The sequence below is a fragment of the Scheffersomyces xylosifermentans genome (assembly GCF_036884685.1).
Source record: "Scheffersomyces xylosifermentans strain CBS 12540 chromosome Unknown RJT20scaffold_1, whole genome shotgun sequence".
Classification (NCBI taxonomy): Eukaryota; Fungi; Ascomycota; class Pichiomycetes; order Serinales; family Debaryomycetaceae; genus Scheffersomyces; species Scheffersomyces xylosifermentans.
The window spans coordinates 2,092,694-2,103,929 of record NW_027042939.1 but is presented as its reverse complement, the minus strand read 5'-3'; the positions used below and the strand labels follow the sequence as shown (position 1 = coordinate 2,103,929).

Below are 11,236 nucleotides of genomic sequence, written 5' to 3'. Positions count from 1 at the left end.
CAAGGATACCATCAGCTGTTAATGACTAGCTAATAAGGGTCTAATTTAAATACTTCTTGTACCCGTGACAACCATCAATAGTGATTTTTAGCATTTTATGAACTGGCATGTAAAGTTTTCACCGATAATCTGAACACCTTTGCATCGATCTGTAGAATTTGTCCATTTCATTTGCGAACGAAGATTTCCCTTCATAGGAAAGATGTGTACATTGTTGGAGAATAGAATGAAAGTGATGGAAAATGGTGGTATTGTTATCTTCACTCATTTTATACTTTTTCGCAGCAAAAGAGAATAATTCATGTTTGATTTTCCCTTTGAAGGGGTATATCTTTATTTATCTTGCCAGTAACAGCGATGAGCTTCGCATATGACTACTTCAATGAAGTCATGTAGTCCCTTACGATCTGTTTCTCTTCGATCTTAGTTTCTACTCAACAATAGTAAATAAAAGAAAAAGAAAAAGACAAGCAGTTTAATGTACCCTGTAAGAAACCAGAATGGCAGGTTTCTTATTTATTGCGGCACGGGTCTTAAAAAATTTCCGGCATATAAAATTTTACTAGAGTTGTCGTTATCACCTAATGTAAAAAGTAAAAGAAAATAAGGGCGTGTGGCGTAGTTGGTAGCGCGTTTGCCTTGCAAGCAAAAGGTCACTGGTTCGATTCCTGTCTCGTCCATTATTTCTTTTTTTGCTTGTTTAATCGAGGATCAGGCAGAGTAAATGTCAAACAGAACCTAGAGGTGATCACTAGCCCATTCAGGATAGCCAAAGATCGTAACGGGCCGGTTCCAGCACTCTCCGTGAGGATTGTTTCCCCTCTATACTGGTTAACACATATTAAAGAAGTTCTCGACTAGCTAGAAAATAATCTCGCTACTGCATTAGTCGAGCTAAGTCTCGCAAATTCGAAACTCCGAAGACTTATATTAGCTGGAGATTAGAAAGATATAGAACAGTTGGGTGGCAGCTCTATAGTTTTCAGAAGAGTAGTAGTATTCTCTCAGTAAGTAAATAACTCGCAAAGCATTCACAGATTTTTCAAGATTTCGATCTGAATGAGAAGATGATTTTATTTAGGAGTTGAATGTCTCCTTTGAACCGGAAAGTTTATATGATTTTACGTCATGCTAACCATTCCCCACCATGTAGGCGAATGCCATGTTTTGAAGTAGGTACATTTTCTTATGGCTAGAACGTTGTTGAGCACTGAAAAGAAAATCCCGTTGCGTTGAAGAAAGGCATCCATATGGGCTCGGACTTTCGACACATGGACTTAAGAACAGGTCCGAATAGAACTATTTAAATATTTTGTCGGTGTTTAGTTGAGCATTGAGAACACACACTTCCATAGTGGAAAAATGGAACCAGTGGAATGAAACGAGAAGTTCCATCGACCCTCTGCCATTGTTGTTGGAAGGATGGAAGGCTCCGATCATCCCTGGGGTATGCATAATGACCGCAGATTCATCATACTGATCTTCCTAAATCGGTGATTAAGTTTCGAATTACCCCAGGGCAAACCAAAACTGAAAGAGTAGTACATTTGTAGAGCGAACGAATCGTAACTAGCATTGCAAGTTATCGCAGGAGCCCGTATACATATATACGCACCTTCACCAGCCTCACTCCCTGAGATGAAACACTAGGCATTTGGTCATTGAAAGTCATTTGTCATGTCTCGCACGTATTCTAAACTAGACATCTCAGAAAGGATGTCTCTACTTTTCATTTGGAAGAAGCGGGACACTGACTACTCCAAAAGAAACAAAATAGACATCATGCAATACATAGTATCGGCTCAGTACTTGTGGCTTGTACGAAGGAGTTTTTGAAGCCTAAAAGAAAAGCTCCCTGTCGGTATTATTTACGGATATTCCAGGTTGAGTGTGGGAGTTTCCAGAATCGCTTAGTTTTATTTATCGAGAATTTGTTGGGTCTACGGCTATTGTCAAATTATATCCAGTTGGTTTGAGCTGGCAGCCGGTGTTAATTATCATGAGAGCAACGAAATTGTTTTTATCTGCCCCGCCGGCAGCCCGTTCCGAAAAAGCATCCGTATTAGGTCTATTGCCGTTAGGTACCCTGTGCTTTGGCAATCGGTCGGAGTTGATCTGCTTCTACCCCAGAAAAATCCACCGTCACCAATGATTCGACGATTTACAGGAAATGCGCGCGCAGCCCACCTTTACAATCCTCCATTGGACTAATCCCCGGACTTTAAGAGCCCTCACAATAGTCGACCCCAGTTGTGCAAAATGCCCTCTAAAAAATAATGACAATACCAGGTGATTGGAAGCTTAACATCTAATAATACTGAAATATTAATTCAAATTCATGGAGCAGTCTACTTGATTTTACAACCAATTCTCTCGGGATAGCGTGATTTTTCTTGACCGAGACTCCTATTCCAGGATTTAGGTTGAGGCCTGCTAGACATACAGAGGGGGTTGTCGTGCAGCTAAGACTGCGTATGAAACAAACCCATTACAGTAATAAGTAATAATCAAGGTAATAATTACACATTTAACCTTCAGGCGTAGTTATTTCTTTACCTGTCACTGTAGTCCCGAAGTACGAATTCTCGGAGTGCTGTTCCACCTGTCTTGTCCCAAACTAACATCCTTGTTCACCTCGGACTGACCACACATTAAGGCATACCAATACTCTCAAGTAGACCTTCCAAATTGTTCCCCAGCCCCCTCCGCACCACCCCAGATCTCAAATTAGCAAAAGTTCTCCTTCATCACGGACATCCATTTCGGACTTGCATTCGTCATCCTATATACCTCGTATTGATTATTCACCATACGCTTTCTGTGTAGTGTATACTGCCTCCGTTCGTTTCTACATACTTGATCGCATACAGCATATAACGTACAGCGTACAGCAGGCATAGTGATAATATACTATATATACTTCGGAATCCCTGTTTTGAACATCCATGCTATTTCCGACACTCTTTTAGAGCCTCTCTACGTTTGGACCTTTCTAGTATCTACGAGAGGACTTTGATTTGAGCCACCCTACATTGCGGACCTCTGCAATCGCTCAAGCCCATTACTATCAACGGTCATCACCAAATCATCTGCACCAAAAGCTCCATCTCCCCCAGCCAGCCGGAATCCATAAAACCACACTCCGCGCTTTACTACCATATCATGGAAGTAGACTACATCCAACTCTCTTCGTTCAACAACTTACCCATGTCGCCCAGCAAATCTGCTACCATTCTATCGGCTCACGAATCGGCCCATTCAGCCAATACAAATTCACCCCTGTCACCTTCAATATCATCGCTGTCGACAATGTCTCAATCAGGTTCTACAGTAACCTCCACATCGCCCACTTCATCGTCGTCAACTCCAGCAGCTGGCTCGCTCAAGTTGTTAGCACCTGCCAAAAAGTCGGAGTTGAAAGTATTGGCAGACGGAAAAGTAATGAAAGTCCAGAAAACAAGACAAAGAAAGATCTTGAGCTGTATATACTGCCACTCCAAGAAGATCAAGTGCTCCAGAATGCAGCCAGTATGTAATAATTGCGAAAAATTGGGTGTGGAATGCAAATATTTTATCAACGAAAGGGTCAGTAGGGGTGGTAAGAAATCTGCTAGATTGACTGAAAAGGAGAAGGAATCAAGAGGCTTGGTTACGAAGGAAATGAACTACACCCTTAATAAGAAGGCAAAAAGCAGAAGTAGTAGTATTGTCAAGCTTCTGGAAGACGACAATAGAAATTCATTCAGTTCGACAGAGTCTGTCATGGACCACGATTTGAAGGAGGAAGAGGATATTGAGGATAATGACGAAATGGAGGATGACGCTTCGTCCTCTCACGATTCCAATCACCCAAGTGAGCACAGCGCGCCCTTAGAGTCTCATGCAATGCTTTCTATGGATGCAGTAGCAAGTAATAATGCTGTTTCAACCGACAGTAACAATGACGCAGAACCTTATACCAAAGTTTCTACACCAAACCCAATAATCCCTGAGCTTTCCCTCAACTACTTAAATTTGAACTTCAACCTCCAAAACAATCCCGCATCGAACCAAGCTAATGAAAATAATGACAATGACCCTAATAATGACAATATAAACCGTTTGCATAATAACAATACTACTTCTTTAAACAACATGCCATTGATTGCCAATAGTGTATTACAGACGCCTATCACTAACAGTGGCTCTAACAATATCACGAATAACTACTTCAATACCAACTTCTCTACTCAGCAACCAAATATGCCAAACAATATAGGAAGTAATGGAAATGCTGGAAATAATGGTTCTGGAAACCAAGAGGACCAGTACTCCTTCAACTTGAGTTCCTTCACTTTTGCTCACCAGGAGGGATTGCTCGCCTCCAACTTACCCTCCAATGTCAATTCACCTATGACTCAAGCTAATATGCCGCCATCGTTATCGCAAACAAACAGCACAACCAACATCAACTCCTTTTTTATAAGAAACCTCAACAGCAATGTTGATGAACCTGCTCCAAGAGCCGAGACTCCTTCCAACGCTTCAAAGCCACCTAAAGTTAAAGGTCAGCCTAACAATCCAGGATTGCACAACTCCTTAAATGCATATTCCTCAAATCCTGCTACTACAATCAATTATCTATATGGAACCAATACGTATTACGACAATGAGCATCTTTTGGATGATTTGTTGAATCATTTGCCCAGCGGAAAAGAGCGGTCATTTGAGTTAATTGATAGGTACATCAACTCTGTTCATCTTTTGCTACCCATTGTTGTGAATCTCAGCGATTTTTTGAAGGAACACGAACGTTATTGGAATCTTGAATCAGAAAGCGCTCCTGGTAATAATAACACGAATGCGAATAAGGCTAGCCCAGAAAGTACCAGCTCGACCCATTCGGGTGGTTCCAATAATGGGGAAGCAGAGTTCAACTATTTGCAATTTTATACATTGTATTTCCCAATTTTGTATGCTTCAACTATTTCTGAATTCGAAGAATATGACAATTTACTCCTAAACCAAGACATCAATCGTTATTTGAAGGCTTTCAACAAGATTTGTCAATACTACAACTACCCCCATGGCATCAAGACAATCCCATTATTATTGGGAAACGTCATCATTCAATCCACATCACCAAATCCATCAACAATGGAAATGTCCCAAATCATTAGATATGCGAAATTTTTGCAAATGCATAAGGATCCTCTAATTAGCTTGCGTATCAATGATTGGGAAGTTATCAAGTTCAGAAGATTGCTCTGGTGGGTAATATTCGGCTTAGATGCTTTGACTTCACATAATTTCTGCTTACCCCCAGTATGTAAATTCGAAGATTTTAATGTGTTGATGCCAGAAGAAGAGGAGCCAATTTTTGACAAATTAGGTATAATTAAGGAAAAGAAGCTTAACGTAAGCATCCTTTCTATGAATGTCAAATTTAAATATGACCGCATACTGAGTGAGTTGGTATACCACTTACACAATGGTTTATCCTCAGATATCACTCCAAACCAGATAAATGAGATAAAAGGAATGATTATAGACTATTTTAAGTATATTCATAAATCAATTTTCAGAATGAACCAATTCTATAAATTGAATCCGCCAACCACTGTTCAGGAAATGAATTTAATCAACTTCATCAAGAATCATTCATGGAGTTTTGTGGATAGGGCCCTTATGTTGCTACACAAGAAGATTTTATTTGGTGATAATACATCAAATGATTACGGCTCCGATGATGGTAAATCCGTCAAATCAAAGGGAAAGGGTGGAGCTGAATTAGAGAATTTGACAAAGACTCGGGGCGGCATTCTTTCCTTGAGTCAATATGAAGATACCTTTGGGAGAATCCAAGAAGCAAATATTATCAAAAACTTCAATAACTCGTCTATTTCTTTGCTAAGGTTCAACCAATTTGAAAAATTTTCGTATGAAAATATGCATAATAACTTGATTCCTTCAATTTTGCATAATTTGAATGATTTTTTGAAGTATAATGACTTCATTAAGTTTGGAAAGTACAATTGGTACATCAAAAGGACCATTCCCCTTGACTCTATTATTTTAATGTTCATTATAATCACAGTAAAGTTGAAATACGAGTTTATGACTTTAAATGAACTATGCATTTATGTGAAGTTGATTAATAAGGCATTGTTCATTCTAAACAGAAAGTGGTTCAAGAATGAAAAATATAAGAGGATGTTATCGTTGACAAACTTAACTTGGGAATTTCTTTTGAAAAGATACAATATTGTTGAATTAATCAACCAATATAACGATTCGACTCTTAGTGGTGGAGCGAACGGAGGCCGCATTGAGTTCTTTGATTATCAAGTTACTGGTTATATGAACATGAACGACCTTTTTAATGTTATGGATGTTCCCCAACCTATTTTTAATGATTCAGAATTTTTAGAGGCAGCAGAAGAAGAGCAGAAGAAGCAAGAGAAACAACAACAGCAACAACAAAATCAATTGCTCCATCCTCATTCTAATCATCGTCATCATCATCGTGGCAGTCATGACACTAACCGCACAACTCTAACGCCCACTCACAATCTGATCAATAGTGGGCATAGTAGCCATAATACGGGGCATACTTCTCATTCGGCAAATAGCAACAGCAACAATAATTCGAGAAATAACAACAGAGATCGTATGGATATGTTTTCGAACTCTCTTATTCATACACCGAATTTGGATCCTAGCAGGAGCCAAGCAAACAATAAGTTATCAATTGTTAACAATAATTTAAGTGCAGATACAAAGACCGAGTTGATCCAATTAAACGAGAAGATTTACTACGATTTAAGGAACAATTTTGTTGATATTAACGATTACTGTGCATTCTACTCTAGCTTAGAGAACATCCTCCATGAATTGATGGATTACATACACAAAGTGTAGCTTCACTTATGGCTTATCCACTTAATTCTACTTATCGGTTGTAAATATATTGTTAAACATAATAAATTTTATGTTCTACAAATAAAAGATTCTATAAAAAAAAATTTTATAATTTTGACAGCAGCAAGAAATATCTTGGCTAACTTTTAAGAATAAAAAAACAGAAAAACCTCCAGGTGTTACGAACACCGGTGGGTCGACGAGCGTATCTCCTTTTTCAATTCCTTCTCGGTCCACGAGAAGTGAACAATCCTACATCTAGAACCATGATATGTTATTAGGGAAAACCTTCAAAGCTATATCTCCGTTCCTATGTTCGGAGATTAGATATAACAGAAAAAATGCGTTTTCAAAATGATTCTTCTTCCAACGGTACATCAAGTTCTCTAAAAAGAATTTAAAGAGCAACAGCATAATGGCTTATTTTTTTTAAACTTTTTAGGAAGATTCTTTTATAATTGTTTAATTTCAACCAATGAACTGAACAAGCTAATGTAATTTTTTTTGAAGGGATATATCTTTATTCCTAACTAACTAAACGAATTAGAGAGATAAGAGAAAGACAGTGATAGTGAATTTTTTTATTGCGTCACGGATGTTTAAATTTTTATAAATGTCCTCATTTAAGAAATGATGTACAGTGTTCAAGAAAAATGACTTCGTGGCCAAGCTGGTTAAGGCGTAAGACTGTTAATCTTGAGATCGTGAGTTCGATCCTCACCGAGGTCGTTATTTTTTTGCACCCAAAACATCATTGGAGTAAAAACCGTTTAGGATACAAAGAGTTTGTACTCAAATCTACCACTTATCAAACTTGAAAGTGAATTATATTATAAAATCTATTAAATATTTAAGTCCAAGTTTGTAGTTGCTCAAAGTACTCCACTCTGTACTTAGTAGCATCCAAGTTGCTGACAATAGCATACCTGATGTCATCAACCATCAAAGGCAGGCCACAAGTGACATATGCCAATGAGCCGTTCGTTTCTTTAATTTCTTCAATAATTAGGCTTTCGATGTCTGGTCTTCCTTCTTCGAAATTGATATGGGCCAACTCACCTTTAAGCGATTCAACTATGTCATTTACCGATGAAGTGTCTTCAGTAGAGTCAAGTTCTTTGCATTTCTCATCACTAGACTCACTCTTTTCGAATTGAGATGAAGTGGACTCTGAATTAATGTTTTCCAAGTATTCCACTCCCGTAGATGATTTTGGTCTTGTAACATAAACAGTGGCTTGAATTTTTGTGTCCTTAAGTTGTTTTAATTCATCGTAAAACCAAGAAAGGGATTTCCATTCCCTAATAACCCAGGTTAATTTAATGGATTGTTGGGAAGAAGATCTTGCCAAATCAAAGCATTCAGAGTATATTCCTGGTATACCATTTCCACCTGCAACAAAATGAACATTCTTGTACGATCTTGCGCTTGAAGGTTCTCCATATGGTCCCTCAACGCAAACCCTAATAGTAGAAGTCTTACCAGGGAAGTTTGACAAATGTTGATACAAGCCATGAGTGACTCCTCCTTTAACTTTTACATAAAAAACTATGGCTCCATCGGCATCAGGGGATTCTGTGAATGTGAATGGGTGTGATTGCCAAAAACAACTTGGTCTCATGAAGTGGATAAAGGCATGTCCACCAGGAATGGACTTCCAGTACTTTGGCTTTGGCACGACTACACGTAACGTTTCATCAGCTAGAAGGGTCACTGTGGCCAGTGGCATGCCGAACAGAACTAACCTTCCTAATCTAACGGCCCTATCAAAAGACCAAATACCTGCACAAGCATAATAGAAATTGCCGTAACCAAATCTCTCAGTATGGTACCACGCACCAGCAATAAACAATGCTGCAAAAATTATATGAAGGATCAAAAATGTTTCGTACCATCTTCTTCTGAAGTAAAGAGAGGCTTGAACAAGGATGATCCCACCACTGATAGTAGCAACAGTTCCCCATTTCATAAAAGTACTTTGCATACGTCTAGTATATCTACCTGTACTAATATCTGAAATAGTGAATGTGATGGAATGTACGATTACCAACCAAACAGAAACTCTCGACACCCATCTGTGAAATGTAATAAAGGTTGCAAAATTCCATCTGGTCAACCACTGCAAGAAATTATTGCGACCAGCAAATAAAATTAACAAAGGAATTATAAAGCACACCACAACTCCTGTTCTGTCAGCTATCATATGACCTAGCTCTGAAGCTAATGTTGGATAAATCGGATTATTCTCAATATGGTGGATATGAAATCCAGAAAAGAACCCCGTTAAGAGGACGAATCCAGAGATAATTATTGATTCCATTCTTGAAGGAACCAAGCAATCAAAAATACCTAAAATCTTTTGCTCATTAGTCTTCTTCTTTTTGACTAGAGCACTTAATGTTATATATCTTCTGTAGGAGTTGGAAAACCTGCCGGTAAAGTATTCAACTAATCCAGGGAATAATCTAATTGTCCAATTAACAATTCCAGCGACAACTAAAACACCAGCCCAATAGCCTAAAAGCCCACTTCCGAAATCCATGGCTAAGTTGAAATTGTTCATGTTCATTCTGTAGGCCTTTCTATACGGTGGGAATTTTGAATAATCAATTAAGACTGGGAATTTAACTGGTTCTGGAGTACTTCTGCCTCCTCTCTCATTGGAGGGAGCTTTTTCTGCTTTGGAGTGAGGCTTCGAATTTTCAATTAAGCTTACATTCTTCATCTCGGAGGTAGATATGAAGTACTTCTTCCAAAACTCTTCCTCTGTCATCGTGATATTAGCTTGATTACTGCACGTTTCAATGAATTCATTAATGATACCAGTCAGATTGTCATAACCTTTTACGAAACAATCTACCAAAGTTCCAAAACCAGCAGATGTACCGCAATAGCACTTATAAGGTATATTTCTCTTACCTTGAGAGATACATACAGTTGCTGACTTACCAATAAAGGTTGTGCAAGCACGTAAGGCAATGTCATACTCTGTATATCTATCAGGTTTTCCTGAAGCTGCAAAAATACCTACAATGAAGTAGAAGACGAGAAGGCATGAGGTTGATCTCATTTTGACTTGTATTGTAGAATTATAAATTCGAATAAAGAATTGGAAGTGTGTTCTTCACCTATATATACTTGGATGGACTGCAAATTTGATAGTTTTATCATCCCAATTAACAGCATTAGTGATTGGTTATCTTTTTGGTCTATGGTTACGGGAAAGACCAACTCCTTTAAAGTTTCTCGAACCAATTAAAAGCCTCTATTCAACTAAATTGCAGTTAAACAATGGTCTATTCGCTTTATTGCATTGGCATATCGTTGTGGTACATGCTATCTTAAGAGAGATTATTGTTAAGAGGCTCTCGACGACATCATATTTTGTGAATTGCCGAAGAAAAGTATATGTTGTCTGCATGGGGGCGGCTATTGAACCATTGCAAGTTATACCCTTCCCCTACTTGTAAACGTTTAAGCTTTTTGTGGTGTGTCAACTGAGGAGAATGCATTATCGTTAATTAATCCGCTACATTTTCCCGGTTATGAGTGCACAATTTTGTACCCTTCAGTTCTTGGCACACTAGTTACTGACGAATCAATTGAAGTCACTATTTCACATTTTCCTATTTACATTGTTCAAACTCAACAACCAGCCCAAAAATTGCGAACTGTGACGCCTGGTTCATTTTTTGTAGCATTTGTAACAGGGCACGGCCGGTAATTATACAATTTGACCAAAAAAAATTAAAAAAGACCAAGAAAAAACTAGCCACCGGCAGCTAATTATAAAAAATACTAGAGTACAACTTTCTTCTGAAGTCAAGAGGTATTGCCGTGCAAAAATAAGTCTTTTCTGAAGAGCGAAACTCGCAAACTAGCTTCCATGGTATGAGCACTGAAAGTGAGCACTGAAAGAATGATCTGAAGAGTCTCACGAGGAAGACGTCTGGAGTCCCAGTAATTGGACTTCACTGATCGGATGGGCATAACTAAAATTGCAATCCTATGCATACCATCTGAGGCGGTATAGCCGTGGCCAGCACTTGAAAAATATTGTCCTCTTACCAATCTTTTTAGCAAACTTAGTTCCAATAATACGGGACAAGAAAATTTGCGACATGACATGCAATGCAGTTCTCACTTGGCCGAAACGGAAAAGCCCATTTCCCGCAATTATAAGCGATCTGATAAGATTAGATTTTATCATGTGTCGAGTAAGGCTATGTTGATGCACCATTTGGAGCGTTGCTTATTGGTACTGTTGAACTCGGTTTAGTGTCGATTGTGGATTAAAAGGACAAAATTTTCTTGGATAGTAAGGGGTTGCTCTTGG

General features: G+C 38.5%; 2 protein-coding genes and 2 non-coding genes across 4 annotated transcripts; 3 read left to right on the top strand and 1 right to left on the bottom strand. All coding sequences in view use genetic code 12, as the record gives it.

Annotated features, from left to right (window-relative positions):
- Positions 1-607: 607 nt before the first annotated feature.
- RJT20DRAFT_t18 lies at positions 608-680 on the top strand. The gene has a single exon. It is a non-coding gene; the product is annotated as a tRNA-Ala (tRNA).
- Positions 681-3,309: 2,629 nt separating this feature from the next.
- On the top strand, positions 3,310-6,900 carry ZCF5 (Zcf5p; the record flags this gene model as incomplete). Its single annotated transcript, XM_064921364.1, has 4 exons — positions 3,310-3,585; positions 3,877-4,099; positions 4,301-6,493; positions 6,647-6,900. The coding sequence occupies 4 exons, from the start codon at positions 3,310-3,312 to the stop codon at positions 6,898-6,900; spliced, it is 2,946 nt and encodes a 981-aa protein (XP_064777344.1).
- Positions 6,901-7,555: 655 nt separating this feature from the next.
- RJT20DRAFT_t19 lies at positions 7,556-7,629 on the top strand. The gene has a single exon. It is a non-coding gene; the product is annotated as a tRNA-Asn (tRNA).
- On the bottom strand, positions 7,615-9,973 carry RJT20DRAFT_124511 (ferric reductase transmembrane component precursor; the record flags this gene model as incomplete). The annotated part of the gene is made up of 1 exon (XM_064916265.1): positions 7,615-9,973. The coding sequence occupies one exon, from the start codon at positions 9,968-9,970 to the stop codon at positions 7,751-7,753; it is 2,220 nt and encodes a 739-aa protein (XP_064777343.1). The 3' UTR covers positions 7,615-7,750.
- Between the last annotated feature and the right edge of the window lie 1,263 nt (positions 9,974-11,236).